This window comes from Hyperolius riggenbachi, chromosome 8 (assembly GCF_040937935.1).
Source record: "Hyperolius riggenbachi isolate aHypRig1 chromosome 8, aHypRig1.pri, whole genome shotgun sequence".
Taxonomy (NCBI): domain Eukaryota; kingdom Metazoa; phylum Chordata; class Amphibia; order Anura; family Hyperoliidae; genus Hyperolius; species Hyperolius riggenbachi.
The window spans coordinates 79,810,733-79,827,465 of record NC_090653.1 but is presented as its reverse complement, the minus strand read 5'-3'; the positions used below and the strand labels follow the sequence as shown (position 1 = coordinate 79,827,465).

General features: G+C 46.8%; 1 protein-coding gene across 3 annotated transcripts in view; it reads left to right on the top strand.

The window, feature by feature from the left end:
- Positions 1 to 16,733, top strand: part of SPTBN4 (spectrin beta, non-erythrocytic 4) — a 265,502-nt gene that overhangs the window by 222,055 nt on the left and 26,714 nt on the right. For all 3 annotated transcript variants that reach the window (XM_068250768.1, XM_068250770.1, XM_068250769.1), the window contains 4 exons: positions 1,712 to 2,089; positions 2,298 to 2,542; positions 5,868 to 6,006; positions 14,786 to 14,870. In XM_068250768.1, the coding sequence (XP_068106869.1) occupies positions 1,712 to 2,089; positions 2,298 to 2,542; positions 5,868 to 6,006; positions 14,786 to 14,870 (847 nt within the window). The remainder of the gene's footprint in view (positions 1 to 1,711; positions 2,090 to 2,297; positions 2,543 to 5,867; positions 6,007 to 14,785; positions 14,871 to 16,733) is intronic.

Genomic DNA, 16,733 nt, shown 5'->3' with positions numbered 1-16,733 from the left:
CTAACTTGTGACAAAAAAAAAAAATCTTCTATGAACTCACCATCCTCCTAATGGAATACCTTGGGGTGTCTTCTTTCTAAAATGGGGTAATTTGTGGGATTCCTATACTGTCCTAGCATTTTAGGGGCCCTAAACCGTGAGGAGCAGTCTTGAAACGAAATTTCTCAAAATGACCTGTGAAATCCTAAAGGTACTCATTGGACTTTGGGCCCCTTAGCGCAGTTAGGGTGCAAAAAAGTGCCACACATGTGGTATCGCCGTACTCAGGAGAAGTAGTATAATGTGTTTTGGGGTGTATTTTTCCACATACCCATGCTGAGTGGGAGAAATATCTCTATAAATTGACAATTGTGTGTAAAAAAAATAAAACAATTGTCATTTACGGAGATATTTCTCCCACCCAGCATGGGTATGTGTAAAAATACACCCCAAAACACATTATACTACTTCTCCTGAGTACGGCAATACCACATGTGTGGCACTTTTTTGCAGCCTAACTGCGCTAAGGGGCCCAAAGTCCAATGAGCATCTTTAGGCTTTACAGGGGTGCTTACAATTAGGCACCCCCCAAAATGCCAGGACAGTGAACACACCCCACAAATGACCCCATTTTGGAAAGTAGTCACTTCAAGGTATTCAGAGAGTAGCATAGTGAGTCCGTGGCAGATTTCATTTTTTTTTTGTCGCAAGTTAGAAGAAATGGAAACTTTTTTTTTTTTTTTTTTTTTTTGTTACAAAGTGTCATTTTCCGCTAACTTGTGACAAAAAATAAAATCTTCTATGAACTCACCATGCCTCTCACTGAATACTTTGGGATGTCTTCTTTCCAAAATGGGGTCATTTGGGGGGGATTTGTACTATCCTGGAATTTTAGCCCCTCATGAAACCTGACAGGTGCGCAGAAAAGTCAGAGATGCTTGAAAATAGGAAAATTCACTTTTGGCACCATAGTTTGTAAACGCTATAACTTTTACCCAATCCAATAAATATACACTGAATGTTTTTTTTTTTATCAAAGACATGTAGCAGAATAACTTTCGCGCTCAAATGTATAGGAAATTTTACTTTATTTGAAAAATGTCAGCACAGAAAGTTAAAAAAGTCATTTTTTTGACAAAATTCATGTCTTTTTTGATGAATATAATAAAAAGTAAAACTCGCAGCAGCAATCAAATAGCACCGAAAGAAAGCTGTATTAGTGACAAGAAAAGGAGGTAAAATTCATTTAGGTGGTAGGTTGTATGACTGAGCAATAAACCGTGAAAGCTGCAGTGGTCCGAATGGAAAAAAAGGCTCTGGTCCTTAAGGGGTTTTATGACTGCAGTCCTTAAGTGGTTAAAGTCAGAAATTCCAGAAGTGAACCGGAGGCGGGGCCGGAGCATCGGTGAGCGGCTGCGCGGGCACAGGATGTCTGCAGGGGACCATTAGAAACCCCGGGTAAGTTCAGCTCATTTTCCCCCGACCCCCTACAGTATCCCTTTAAGGTATTCTTTGGTTTCTTTAGAACTGTGCTTGAAGTTAGGTTTTAAGCATATTTGATTGGAAAGAGGACATCACCAACTGTCCATATATAAAATGCCATGAAGGGTATATATTTCTTATAAGCCATAGAAATAGACTAACCTTTACTACCTTCAAATGTCATCCTTTTTAACAATGTCTGTGTTCTGTATTCCTCATGTCAATGTCAGCTTCTGTCTCTCTCCCTTAGCTTCTCCAGGAGAAGTTCACGGAGTTTGTCAGTGAGACGGGCAACATAGGGCAGGAACGTATCTCTGCTGTAAATCAGATGGTGGACGAACTTATTGACTATGGCCACTCAGATGCAGCCACCATAGCAGAATGGAAAGACGGAGTGAATGAGGCCTGGGCAGACTTACTTGAGTTGATGGAGACAAGAGCGCAGATGCTCTCAGCTTCCCACGAATTACACAAGTTCTTTAATGACTGCAAAGAGGTCCTGTCTCAGGTGGAGGAGAAGAAACGGAGGATCCCAGAGGTGAAAGCACAGGAGTCTCGTCTCTCAGCTAGTTCCCTGCAGCGAATTCTCAGCTCTTTTGAACATGACATTCAGGTCCTTGTCACTCAGGTGAGATTTTTGGAGGAGAACTTGAGGCAGAACATTCATTTGGCAGTCAAGCATTAACACACGTTTCTCCCTGGCAATGATAGATTTCCTAGATCTTACATTTTTATCTTCTCTGTGTAAAAGTGGCTGGAATAATTATCTAATATGTATGGGTTAGTTGACAGAAGCCCGGTTAGCTTCATGCCGAGTCTTCTTTTCTGATGTCCAGGTACGACAACTGCAGGAGAACGCTGCCCAGCTGCGGACAGTCTATGCTGGCGAGAATGCTGCCGCCATTGTCACCAGCGAGCAAGAAGTGATGCGTTCCTGGAAGGAGCTGTTGACCACATGTGAGGAATGTCGGCTGCAGATCACCACTACCAGTGACCGCATGAAGTTCCTGGGTTTGGTGAAGGACCTGATCTCCTGGATGGACAGCATCATCTGTCAGATTGGAACAGGAGAGAAGCCCAGGTAAATGGCTATAGAACATGGTTCATGGAGGTGTTTGAAGTAGAATATATATTGGACCTTGCAGAACAGATGTTTTGTTTTGTTTTTATAAAGGACTACAACTCCCTAAAGCCCAAGATCAGGCAAAGATTTTTTTTTATTATTATTATTTTTTTGCTTTCAGTATACCTTCACTAATTTTGGACCAGCAGGCTCTAGTCCCTTAAAGTGAACCAGAGACGAAGCAACCTCATGTATTTTACCATATAGATCAGTGGGAACATTAGAGAAAACACCTATCATGCTTTCTGTTTCATTCTGCACTGCACAGCTTGTTTCTTATCAGACCTGATAAAATCCCCAACTGAGCATTCAGTCTGGCTTTGCTATAATGAGTCAGCCATAATGATTCCTGAGCAGAGCCAGCAGGGGGCAGGCTTGGGCTTGAAAAGACATGAGAGAACAGAGACTGAGCTATAAATATTCCTGAGCAAAGCCAGACTGAATGCTTAGTCGGGGATTTTATTAGGGCTGATTAGAAGCAATCTGTGCAGTGCAGAATGAAACAGAAAGCAAGGTAGGTGTTTTCTCTAATGTTCCTACTGATCTATATGGTAAAATACATGAGGGTGCTTCGTCTCTGGTTCCCTTTAAGGACAAGAGCCTTTTTTCATTATGTTAATCGTTATCTCTGTGACTTGCTCATAGTGATCACTTGGTAAGGAACCAATGAAACTGGCTCTTTACCGATAGGAAAAAAGCTCAGCTGTTATATGACAGCCAAATGAGCTGCTGCGGGAGCAAACTGTCGGCTCGGAACTGCGGAAAACCACTGGCGTAAAATCTATACCACATCAGAGATGAAGCTGCAAGTGTGGCGTAGATTCTTACACACACAGTCCTGAGCCGGTTAAAGTGTACCCGAGGTGGAGTGAAACAAAAATGATAGATACCCCTATGAAGTGGGAAGCCTCTGGATCCTCCAGACGCTTCCCATGTCCTCCTACAAGTTTGCCTGCTTGTCTAATATGTTATTGTGACCAAGCTCCCAGCTATGGCTCTATGGTGCACAGGCACGGCTGTACTCTTGAGGGTGCTGTACAGGCACGCTGATGCTCAAAGAGGACTGTGGCCACGAAGAGTGTTGGTGTTCGAATTTGGATTATTCAATCCAAAACACCCCCATACTCCCGTCTGCCGCTGTCCAGCTCCGAACAGGTGGACAGGATTGGTTGTTCCAAATTGGCTCTGCCGAATTCGCCTGCTAACACCACTCACAAAACTCCAGAGGGTACCGAGCAGCGGCGGTCTCGAGGAGGACAGGGAAGCCTCTGATGGATCCAGATGCTTCCCTCTATGCAAGTAAGAGTCTTTTGCTAGAGTTTTTTGAGAGCATCCTCCTCCTACATATGTTTGTTTTTGTTTTGTTTTGTTTTTAACCACTTCAGCACCACAGGGTTTTTTGCTTAAAAACCAGAGCAATTTTCACATTTCAGCGCTCCTCCCATTCATTCACCAATAACTTTATTACTACTCATCAGATGTAAATGATCTATATCTTGTTTTTTTTACCACAAATTATGCTTTGTGAGGGTGATATTTGCTTTTAGTAATTATGCTATTATCTGTGCATTTTAAAGGGAAAAATGAGAAAAAAAAAGTAAAAATACACTATTTCTCCATTTCCATGCACTATAGTTTTCAAATAAACAATGTTACCATAGGTAAAACCCACACATTGTATTTGCTAATTAGTCCTGGTTATCTCAACATTTAAATAATGTTCCTAGTACAATGTATAGCGATAATATATTAGTTTCTGGTTTGTGTTTTTTGTTTTCTCATTGCACTCTATCAGTAATTAAAAGCCCTTATCTTCATGATTAACAGTAATATAATCTCATGGCATACATATTTTAAAAGCTAAGTCCCTAGGGTAACTATGTATTCTCTTTTCAATGCTGTCACTTTTGTTGTTTTTTACAAGTATTTATTTAGGGGTATAGAGTACATGAAAATAACAGTTTTATTGCTTTTCATTCAGTTTTCCGGTAAAAAAAAACACATGACTTAGTCCTCAGTTGTCAAAGAACACAAAATCTATTCTCTCACTTGTCACGGTTAAAATTATACTCTATATACATAATCAGATAGCTTATTGGGCATACAGCACACTGTTTACCACAAGTACGCCTATCTACTCCCCTGAGCTTCAAATAAAGTTTTGTGGGGAGTAGATAAGCGTAGCAAGGGAGGTAAAGTGGTTAATGATGCAGTTCTTGTATCAACAGAAAATACTGTATCAACTCCTAGTTCCTGAATTTCTCCTCAGCAACTCCTAGCTGCCTTCTCATGCTCCCACAGCTGCCTGCTTACAGGTGGTCTGTAGCCACGCCCCCTACTAGAGACTGACAGCTATGATAAGCTGTCAGTTTGCGTAGATCACCCATTATAAATCGATATTATGCCAGAATTGTACATGCAGAGGAGCAAATATTTTTTACATGCCCTTTATGATTTTTAGCATAAATTATTTTTTTTTATAAGTAGGTCCCTTAATATTACTGGCAAAAATTCTACTTTAAAGTGTCAGTTTACTGTTAACCTAAATGGGGCCAGAGCATATAAAGCCTGTAGGCTTGCGTCTTGTAAATAGTGTAATTTTGTTTTCATCCCATACAGCAGAGAGCAGCACATAGCCATTTTTACAACTCCCTATTAGCTCCCTCTAGTGGTAGTAGAGAGAGAAACAGTTGAATTGTCAGGTGATAACAGACACAGTAAAGAGTACCACACTCAAATGCACAGATGGATTACGGTGAAATGGGCAAGTAACAACTTTGGGCACACCCTTGATGGACACTTGGATTTATTAATGAGATTTGGTTGGGTTCTAGTGTCAACCAAGCCCCCTAGTCTCTCTCCAGGCCCCAGGCATCTGTCTAATGTGTCTTGTGGATGCAATCCTGCTCCCACAGCCAAGCCACCCATGGAATCCTGCTGAGAAGACACGTCTTCATCCTTAAAACATGCTACAGACTCTGATGCCATGAGCCAATTATTGTAAAATTTAGTTCCCTGCTTTTTGACCAGGGATCTGGAGACCATCTACCCAGCCGTGCCATTAAGTATGACCTTGCTGCACCCAGTCTAAACCTTCAGGTAAAAAGGTGATGTGGACAGCTGACATGAGTAGTTAGTTCTGTGCTGCACTACAGAGAAATGTAATTCTTGTATGAGTTCTGCTAATAAGGACACTGCAGGAATGATCTCTTTGTATTTCGGACACTGGGCATTGCAGCATCAAGCCCTTGAGTTACCTGTTATTGTATTTGTGTATTCTCAGGGATGTGTCTTCCGTAGAAGTTCTCATGAGTTACCATCAGGGGCTAAAGAGTGAAATTGAGGCAAGAAACAAGAGGATTGCTGAGTGTGTGGAGCTGGGAAAGTCTTTAGTTCTAAACAAGATGCCGGCATCTGAAGAGGTTTGTATGTCATGATTATGGGCTTATTTAGACAGTTACCAGCTGGAGGACAGCAGACAGGAGAGCAATTGTTGGGCTGGACTCTTATGAGAAGTTAGTAAATGTAAGAGAATGCCATGGGCTTGATTCACAAAGCAGTGCTAACAGTTTAGCACGGGTGTGCTAAACAGTTAGCACGTGAAGTGCCATTCGCGGACTTTTGCGCGCGCAATTTGCGTGATTCGCGGGCTTTTGCACACGCAATTTGCCACGAATCACGCGATCGCAGACTTTTGCGCCTGCGATCGCGGCAAATTGCGCGCGCAAAAGTCAGCGAACGGCACTTCACGTGCTAACTGTTTAGCACACCCGTGCTAAACAGTTAGCACCTCTTTGTGAATCATGCCCATATCTGTAACCTCACTGGTGTAGCAGGAAAACCTGAGATCTTCCAGAAAGAGGGAAACTGCAAAGGAGAGACCAGGAGGCCCTTATTGTGTACTATGGTATGCACATGGCAGTGGTGCTCAGCAGAGCTCGAATATTCGAGCTCTTTTTCAGCTATTCGAGCTCGGTATTCGAGCTCCGAATAGCTGTAGCTATTCGAATGGGCTATTCGAGTACACTCGAATAGCCCATTCACTATTCGAGCTATTCGAGCAAACCGGCGCTATTCGAGCTCGGTACCGAGCTCGAATAGCGTCATAGCCCAGATTGATGTCCTTAGAGCCAATCAGAGGGCTCCCAGGCCCTCTGACGGCAGCCAATCATAGAGGGGGACCCTGGCCAGCCCCTACCCTATAAATAGCGGCCGCCATGTTAGGTTTCTCCGTGCTTGCCTGAGACTTGTACAGAGAGAGAGAGTTGCTCCTTTGTGCTTTGGCTTAGCAAGAGCTCTATTGTGGTCATTTACCTAGCGTTTTTGCTCACATACACCTCCTATACACACCTATATTGTTGTTAGTTAGTTAGACATTGTATTTTAGTTAGTAGCTTTTGTGTTACATAGAGAGAGACTCAGACAGCTGCTGCACGCTTACAGCTTTAGGCCTCAGGCCCTGCCTGTGTGGGCAGCTGTTCTCTCCTGTCCTCTGTTTATTTCTCTCATCTATACCAGTATTTCTGCTGTCCTTTACTACTGATTGTATTAGTATTGTAGTTATATACTGTAACTGTACTAGGACACTCACTGTCACTGTTCATAGGCTACTAGCTGCTCCTGCGTGTGTGCACTCACTGTCTGTGTAGTGTGTACACACTACACACACTCTATTTCCTTCTGATAACTGATTGCTTATTGTAATTAGTTAGTTGTACTTACTGTTACTACTTACTGTACTAGGAGTCTAGGACACTCAGTCACTGTTCATAGGCTACTAGCTCCTGCGTGTGTGCACTCACTGTCTGTGTACACACACTACACACACTCTATTTCCTTCTGATAACTGATTGCTTATTGTAATTAGTTAGTTGTACTTACTGTTACTACTTACTCTTACTGTACTAGGAGTCTAGGACACTCAGTCACTGTTCATAGGCTACTAGCTCCTGCGTGTGTGCACTCACTGTCTGTGTACACACACTACACACACTCTATTTCCTTCTGATAACTGATTGATTATTGTAATTAGTTAGTTGTACTTACTGTTACTACTTACTCTTACTGTACTAGGAGTCTAGGACACTCAGTCACTGTTCATAGGCTACTAGCTCCTGCGTGTGTGCACTCACTGTCTGTGTACACACACTACACACACTCTATTTCCTTCTGATAACTGATTGATTATTGTAATTAGTTAGTTGTACTTACTGACTGTTACTACTTACTTACTGTACTAGGGACACTCACTCAGTCACCTCACCCACCAACCCACTCCATTAAAGTACCCCACTTTTCACCCGCCCTTTTAAAAAACTTTTGTCTATACGCCCAAAACATTGAAGATGTCTGGAAGTGGCAGCCAGCGTGGTTTGGGCAAGGGGAAGGGCAGCAAGGGAATCAGGAGGAGAGGGAGCAGCATTGTGGCAGGCCGCGGCCGCGCCACCATGCACAGTTCCGCAGCAGCAGCAGCGTCAGTGGCTAACATTCCTCCCATAGCCACTGGCCGTGGACGCCTTGGGCGCCGCCCAGCAGGAGCATCTGCAACTCACGCTGCAGAGATACAGCAGCAGCAGCGTGTAGCACCTGCTCCGATTTTCCTCCAGCCGGGTCGGAAACGTCCCATTGAGGAAAAGCATGCAGACACTGTGGTGCAACTCATGACGGAGGATGAGCAGCCCGCCATCAGCTCTGCATCCGAGGCCTCCACCCTCACCACCACCACCACCACCCCTGTTCGCAGCAGCCGCCCAGCAGGGTCTGGGGAGGAGGCCAGTTCACCGTCACAAGTTGGCGACCTGTCACTCAGCAGTATTTTTACCCCAGGCACCATCAGGGTATTGTCTGCTGTTGTTGGCGATTTTGAGGAGGAGATGCTGATGGGCACTTTGGGGGATGAGGGATTGGACAGCAAGACTGTGGCGACAGTCAAGCAGCCCATCCATGCATCAGGAGAGGAGTTTGGGGGGTCATCATCCCAGCAGGACATGTTTCAGGAGGGGGAGGATGATGATGACCCGGTGACAGACAGAGACTGGGTGCCACCACCTCCAGGGGATGTCGTCCTCAGCAGCTCTGAGGAGGAGGAGGAGGATGCTCTTGTGGGCCTTGCAAGGAGGCGCATCATTGCAAGCATTGGCAGCAGTAGGCAGGTCCCACAGCCTGCTGGTGTCTCAGGCTCAGCAGCAGCAGCATCTGCCAGTACCACCACCAGCCGCACCCAAGCCCCCCCCCCCAACCACCACAGGGAGACAGGCAGCAGCGCTTCCATGCCGTAGGGGGATGTTTCTGTCACCAATCTGGCGATATTTCACCATGCCCACTGTGTACAGCAAGTACGCCACTTGCAACCACTGTCAGCGGAAGTTGAGCAGAGGTGCAGACCCCTTAAAGTTCAGCACCAGCTCGCTCATCAACCACCTTGCTGCGAAACATTTCCACCAGCATGAGGAGTTCCAGAGGCTGAAGGCCTCTGGTGCTGGCAGTGGCACCACACCCATCACTGCACAGCCTTCAGCAGCAGCAGCAGCAGCAACAGCAGCCACCCGCCCTCCTGCTCCTCCAGCAGCACCAGCAGGAGTGCGGAAACGCACTGCTCCTCCCCCCTCTGCAACTCCTCCCACCGACACTGAGGCCTGTTCTGGCAGCCAGTCCTTAGTGGCCTCCTCCGCTGTGTCTGCTGATTCCCGTGCCAGCAAAAGGCCACGCCAGAGCCTTTTGAGCGAGTCCTTCCAGGGGGTGGTTAGGGCTCTGCCTCCCAGCAGCCGTCGCGTGCGGCAGCTGAACGGCTTGCTGGCACGGGCCATGTGCTCCCAACTCCTGCCGTACACGCTCGTGCAGGAGGGGAGCGACATTCGTGCGCTGCTTGTTTGCGCAGCCCCAGACTGGCAGCTCCCCAGCAGACACTTTTTCTCCCGCAAGGCCATTCCTGCACTGCACCGCTTTGTGATGGCCAATGTGGAGCGAGGGCTGGAGCACGCGGTTGGTGAAAGGGTCCACGTCACCATGGACTCCTGGAGCAGCCGCTTCGGGACAGGCCGCTACCTGTCCTTCACTGTCCACTGGGTCAGCTTGGTGGAAGGGGGTGTGGATGGGAGAGCAGCAGCGGGCACAGCAGCAGCAGCAACACAGTGGGTGGTGCCACCCCGCAGGGTCAGGGGAACTGCAGCAGGTTCCTCCGATCCTCTGCCATCCTCCGGCACACCTGGCCAAACCCCCCGCCTCAGCAGCAGCGTGAAGGCCCGCCACTGCCAAGCGCTGCTGCACTTGGTCAGCCTTGGGAAGACCAAGCTGACGGCAACCCATGTGTTGGCCAAACTCCAGGAGCAGGAGAGGATTTGGCTGACCCCCACAGGCCTCAAAGTCGGAGAGGTGGTGGCCGACAATGGGGCCAATCTGGTTGCCGCAATAGACAGGGGAAACCTGACCCACATCCCCTGTCTTGCCCACGTGCTGAACCTGGTGGTGCAGAAGTTCTTGCGCACCTACCAGGGGATGGGCGAACTGCTGGAAACGGCAAGGAACGTTGTGCGTCACTTCCGGCGCTCGGCTGCAGCCTGTGCGAGCCTGGAAGACGTGCAAAAGGAGCTGGAGCTGCCACGCCATCGGCTGATCCTTGACGTTCCGACTCGCTGGAACTCCACCCTGGCGATGTTGGAGCGTCTGGTTGAACAGAAGCACGCTGTCAACCAGTACCTTGCCCTGGCCACTGTTTCCGCCGCTCAGAGAAGGGACAAGACCAGCAACATCCCGTCCATCGTCCCCGATGATGACTGGAGGCACATGCAGCAGGTGTGCTTAGTGCTGGCTCCCTTTCTGCAGGCCACTAACATGGTGAGCAGGGACCATGCTATGGTCTGCGAGTGGGTGCCCCTGGTTTGTCTGCTGAACAGGGCCCTCGATGCTTTGCTGGAACAGGGAGCGGCAGCCTTGGACCAGCAGGAGCGGCAAGCAGCTGCACAGTCCACCTCTGAGGGGGAGGAGGAGGAGGACTTGGTGGAGGTCCCTGACCTTGCTGCTGATGAGGGGGAGCAGCACAGCGCAGCTGAGTTGGTGCGGGGGTGGAGAGAGGATGAGGCTGACGAGGCAGAGGAGGAGGAGGAGGACAGCACTGCCATCGATGTGCCAGCACACGTGGCCCGCCTCTTCCCAATGGCAGCGCACATGCTGGCGTGCCTGCGCAAGGACCCCAGGGTGATCCAGATGAAGCAGAGGGAGGACATCTGGATCAGCATGATGTTGGACCCACGCCTCAAGGGGAAGTTGAGCCAGTTCCTGCCGCCTGCAGGAGGAGACCCAGCGCAACAAATAAGGAGCTTGCAGCAGGCCCTTGTTGAGCGCTTGGAGGAAGCCTTCCCCCAGCCTTCCACCCCCACTGTCCAGCAGCCAGCACAGAGGCAGCAGCAGGTGCCTGCATCCAGCAGCAAGCGCCCCACAGACCTGCTGTCTCTCAGCCACGAGCTCTACAGGACTGTAGAGGCTCCGGCAGCAGTGACTAGAGAGGAGGTGCATGATGCAGCAGCATCCTCCTCCGGTCACAGCCAGCGCCTGACCCGCATGATGGCTGACTACATGGGGTCCTACAGCGTGCTTGACAGCGATGCCCCTGTTGATCCCATGGAGTATTGGGTCAAGCGCCTGGAGATCTGGAGCGAGCTGGCGCAGTACGCCCTGGAAGTGCTGTCCTGCCCCCCTTCCAGCGTGCTGTCCGAGCGCTGCTTCAGTGCAGCTGGTGGCGTGGTCACCGAGAAACGCTCACGTCTGTCTCACAAGTCTGTGGACAGACTGACGTTTCTCAAGATGAACCAGGCGTGGGTGGAAGGCGAGTTCCTGGCCCCTGTTGTCGGCGAGAGGGGGACATGAACTGGCCGCCGGAACTTAGAACCATCGTTAATGTGCCTTACCACCCTTTACCACCTCCTGGCTCCTGCTCACTAAGCCAGCCTGGTTCACTTTGACTATTACGTCGCCTGCAGCCACACATTTTACACCTACAGTGGGCTGCTGTGTACTGCCCTTCTGCTGTCTGTCTGTGTTTCCCACTGCCAGGGTACACAGAATTACCTTCTGCTGCCACTCTGCCACCAGCTATTACGTCAAACAATAGCTATATTGGTTGTAAAACCAAAACTAAAAAAACCATTAAAAAAAAAAAAGGTTTAATTTTTCTGAGGTGCCCGGGTTGAAAACTGTGTTGTCCCAGTTGTGTATTGGACACGATGTGGGCTGCACGACCGCTGTCTGGGACCTCCTGTTGTGTTTATTTACAGCCCTGGTATCACCGCTAGGTACCAGGGCTATTATGTCACGCTGCCTACCTGCTGCCACACTCACACTGCTCCTCCTCCATTCCTCCTCCTGCTGCTGCTGCTGTCTGTCTGTGTTTCCCACTGCCAGGGTACACAGAATTACCTTCTGCTGCCACTCTGCCACCAGCTATTACGTCAAATAATAGCTATATCTGTGTAATTGGTTGTAAAACCAAAACCAAAAAACCATTAAAAAAAAAAAAAAAAAAGGTTTAATTTTTCTGAGGTGCCCGGGTTGATAACTGTGTTGTCCCAGTTGTGTATTGGACACGATGTGGGCTGCACGACCGCTGTCTGGGACCTCCTGTTGTGTTTATTTACAGCCCTGGTATCACCGCTAGGTACCAGGGCTATTATGTCACGCTGCCTGCCTCATTGACTGCCTGCTGCCACACACTCATCCTCCTTCTCCTGCTGCTGAATTTACCTCCTGCTGTCTGTGTGTTTCCACTGCCAGGGAGCACATACAATGGCGCTTCCAACATGCGTGCGCCCACCAGCTATTTGTTACGCTCAAAAATAGCTGCATTTCTTTAAAAAAAATGGAAAGAGAAATAAGTGAAGAAGAAGAAGACGATATAGAAAAAGGAGAAGGAGAAGGAGAAGGAGATGGAGATGAAGAAGATATAGAAGAAGAAGATATAGAAGAAGATATAGAAGAAGAAGAAGAAGAAGTATATACAGTACTGAACAAAATTCTGGACACAACTTCTCTTTCCACCTTTTTTTTTTTAAAGGAACATCCCCACATAATCACTTGCTGTTGTTACTTGGAAAAAAAGATGTTTCTTGCATCATTCACCCTCAAAACAAGTGTTGGAAGCTATTTAAGGCCAATTCGAATAGTCAGCTCGAATAATGCGCTCGAATACCGACTCGAATAGTTAGCTCGAAGTCCGAGGTCGAATCGAATAGTAAAAATTATTCGACTCGAATATTCGACTGACCTCGAATAATTTACTATTCGAATTCGACCAAACTCGAATTTTAAAAAGGGGTATTTGAGCACCACTATGGTATAAAGAAGACCAATTAAAGTGGTACTCACATACCCAGGTTGCCCAACTGCAAGCCTGTATATAACTGTGGATGTGATGTGTCCGATCACACTTGCAGATGTAAATGTCTTGACTCTCCAGATGAAATGTAGTTAGGGTCATTTAGGGGAGGTAGAGACCATTCGCATCCTGATCTGATAACCACCCCTGTAGGGAGTCATAACATAACTTGGGAGGGAGGAAGGCGCAAAAGTATAAAACACTTAAAAATTGTTTAAAAGGCTAAAGGAACTTTCCTTAGGATGACACATGGTTTAGGGTAAAAAATAGGTAGTTTACACCAGACAACCCACTTCCACAGGTCAGTAAAACATGCCTTAGGGCAAGTATCACATGACAGGTGCTCCAAGTCGTGCAATACTTGCCCTAAGACACTATTTACTGACCTGGAGAAGCAAATTGACACACTTCTGGCGTTCATTTTTAATATTTTTTTTTACCTTAAACTATGTGTCATCCTGAGGGAAGTTCTTCTTACCTTTTAAACTCTTTTTAAGTGTTACATACTTTTTGGGGTGCCTCCCTCCCAAGATACCCTAGTGTTGTCAGCCTGAGAACCTGATAGGTGAACAACACGTAAATAGTGCAATACTCAAATGAAATATAGAAAATGTGCAATGGTTTACAAACTTAATAAGCTTTTCTTGGGATGAATGGTTCTTGGGATGAAATTCCTCGGCTGGGCTGAACCCTCATTGTGATTTATTTTCTTTGATAAATTAGGGGCAGAAACATGGTGTAAACCTGTGCGCTTGAGTAATACCAGTGTGTACGTTTAACCCCCTCCTTCTTAAGCTTGGAATCCTGACACAGAGCAAGGGTTTCTGAATGAAAAAAAGATTGTGTGGTATGGGAGTGCCAAGGAGGGACTTGGGGTGAGGGGTTGTTACCAGACAATGAGGTTGGTTGACAAAATGTAATAGATCGATTTTTGTAAATTGATTTCTGGCAGATTTGATCACTCTTAGGCCTGGAGCCCACTACAAAACGCTATCGCTAATCTCAATCGCTAGCGTTTTGTATGAGCGATTTCATGAGAGTTTTTGGTAGCGATTTTAAAAAGTGTAATCAATTTGCCAGCGGTTATGTAGCGATTAGCGTTTTTAATTCTGATAAAAGTGTGTTAAAGTGTGCAGGAATGTAAAAACGCTAGCAAAATCGCTTTGTGTTTTGACGAGTGATTATGCCAGTGTTTACATACTTTACATTGCAGAAACGCTAACGCTCAAAAATGCTGTATGTCCTGTGTTTGCGATTGTGGTAATTGCAACTGCTCCAGTGGAATTTGGCCCTTCCAGTAACATTAGCTGAGCGTTAGCGGTTTGAATCGCTCCCTAAACGCTCACAAAATCGCTCTATTGGGTTCCAGGCCTCAAACGATAACCGAGCTGAAAGGTAAAAGTTAATCTTAGCCCCTAGTCTATGTACTACCTTGCTGCCTTTCCGCTGCCCTCCATGTGTCGCTAGTCCCTCTGTGATATCACCAACCACAGCTGTGTGTGCAGGCTTCTGTGCATGCACAGGCACGTCTGTGTGCCAGGAGCATTTGCGCTTGTCTGGTTTAAGCCATTTTGAATTGTGTGAGCGCAGAACACTCCCGGTAACGGAGTGCTCTCTCTCTTGAGAGAGAGAGAGACACGCGAATGTGTATATGCAGAAGCCAGCAACCACAGCTGTGGTCAGTGATCTTACGGAGGGGTTAGTGGTGCTGTGGAACTGCAATGAGGGACCGCATAGTCTGCTAGGGCCTGGAAGAAGCCAAAGGTAAGTTAAAATTGGAATGCCAGAATTAGAACATTGTGGCTTTTAACATCCATGTGTTTTTATGATTTCAGATCAAGCAGAGCCTGGACAAGCTGATGGCGAAGAAGAGAGAAATGATGGATACATGGCACAAGCACTGGGAGTGGCTGCAGCAGAGTAAGTGTGTGTGTGGGTTGCCTCTGAACTGAGTCACAGCCGTGTACAGTACATTGTCCGGGCCACCTGTCCTTGCCACTTGCAGTTACACAGCATCACTTGGCAAAATGTCCTACTTAATCTCCATCCCCAATAGAGACGGAGGCAGGCAGACCCCTGCCATCTAACGACCAGCTAATTAAGGTTACCATAGAAACCTTTACAGTTCCCACACTCCAGCCTCCCATTTCCCCCCCCCCGATGAATGCGGGGGAGACAGAGTAACATCTATAGAACTTTAACTGTGCATATTGTTAACTATGTCAAATGCCTAACATCAGCTAGATTTTCATGATAGAAGAAGAATGGTGCAGTTTTATTATTACGATTTATAAAGTGTCATCCTATTCCAGGGGTGTCATACCCCATCACATGATGGTCCAAAAATCAAAAAAATAGTTTAAGTTGGGCCCACGTTGTTTGATAAGATTAAAATGTATTAAACCATGTCAACCTGACTAGGTTTCAACCAGAAATATGAATTTGAACAGAGTGCAACAATCTTACCACTGAAAAGGAACAGAGTAGCAGTTTCTTGACTGTGTGCGCCGTTGGGGAGGGATGCATGATTACTTTACATACAGGGTGCTGCTCCTCTGGTCCCCAGCACCTCTGGACGCACCCATGCATTAGACTGGCCGGGGGCCCTCTGAAAGCTCGGGACCGCGCTCCCGTACATGAATGAGCCTGGCCACACTGCTCCTGCCTGCGCAGTAGCACTCTGGCTCGGAGGAAAAATACAATCATTTACAATACAATAACATTATTAAAGTGCTTTTCTTCCATAGGACTCGAAGCACAAAGATATGCCTTAGATCAATACAGGGTTGCAGGCTGAACTGTGTTACAGAGGAAATAGTCAGGTGTTCATAAATGCCAGACTAAGCAGGTGGCTTTTCAGTTTGGACTTAAATGGGCACTATGGCGAAAAATGTTAAATATGTGCAAACATAGACAAATAAGAAGTACGTTTTCTCCAGAGTGAAATGAGCCATAAATGACTTTTCTCCTATGTTGCTGTCACTTACAGTAGGTAGTAGAAATCTGACAGAAGTGACAGGTTTTGGACTTGTCCATCTCTTCATAGGGGATTCTCAGCAAGGCTTTTATTCCCTAAAAAGGATTTAAACAATGATGCTGGCCAGCTTCCCTGCTCCCTACACAGTTTTTTGGCAGTTAGACAGAACAACTGCCATTCACTAAGTGCTTTTGAAAATAAATAAATCCCTGAGAATCCCACCACGAAGAGATGGACTAGTCGCTTCTGTCAGATTTCTACTACTTACTGTAAGTGACAGCAACATATAGCTCATTTTACTCTGGAAAGAAAACATACTTCTTATTTGTTAATGTTTGCACATATTTTAAATGTTAAAATTTTTCGCCATAGTGCCCCTTTAAATACTTCCAGGGATGGAAATGTCATGATTAGGTGTGGCAGGGAGTTCCAAAATGTAGGGGTAGCAGAGCCCGATTGGCACTGCGTAACTGCGCAGGAGCGAGCTGACTGCACCGCCGCCGTCAAAAGGCCCTTGTCAACAAAGTTGAAAGGTCCCAGTGCTAGAATGGCGAGGTGGACGGGGGAAGGTTCTGGATAATCCTTCTACTGAGGTAAGTATCTTGATTGGGTAGTTTTTCCCCTGCAGGTTTTCTGGCCTGTTGGCCTGGAGGCAACCTTTGTAAAGCTTTATACTCTCGCCAGGTTTTTGTTGTCTAGCAACAGTTCAGGTACCCATTAATGGTACCGTTTTTTCATCAGATGGGATTTTTAAGATCAAATGTAATCGGAAGGTAATTATTGATTGTTCCCATAAACAGGTTGAT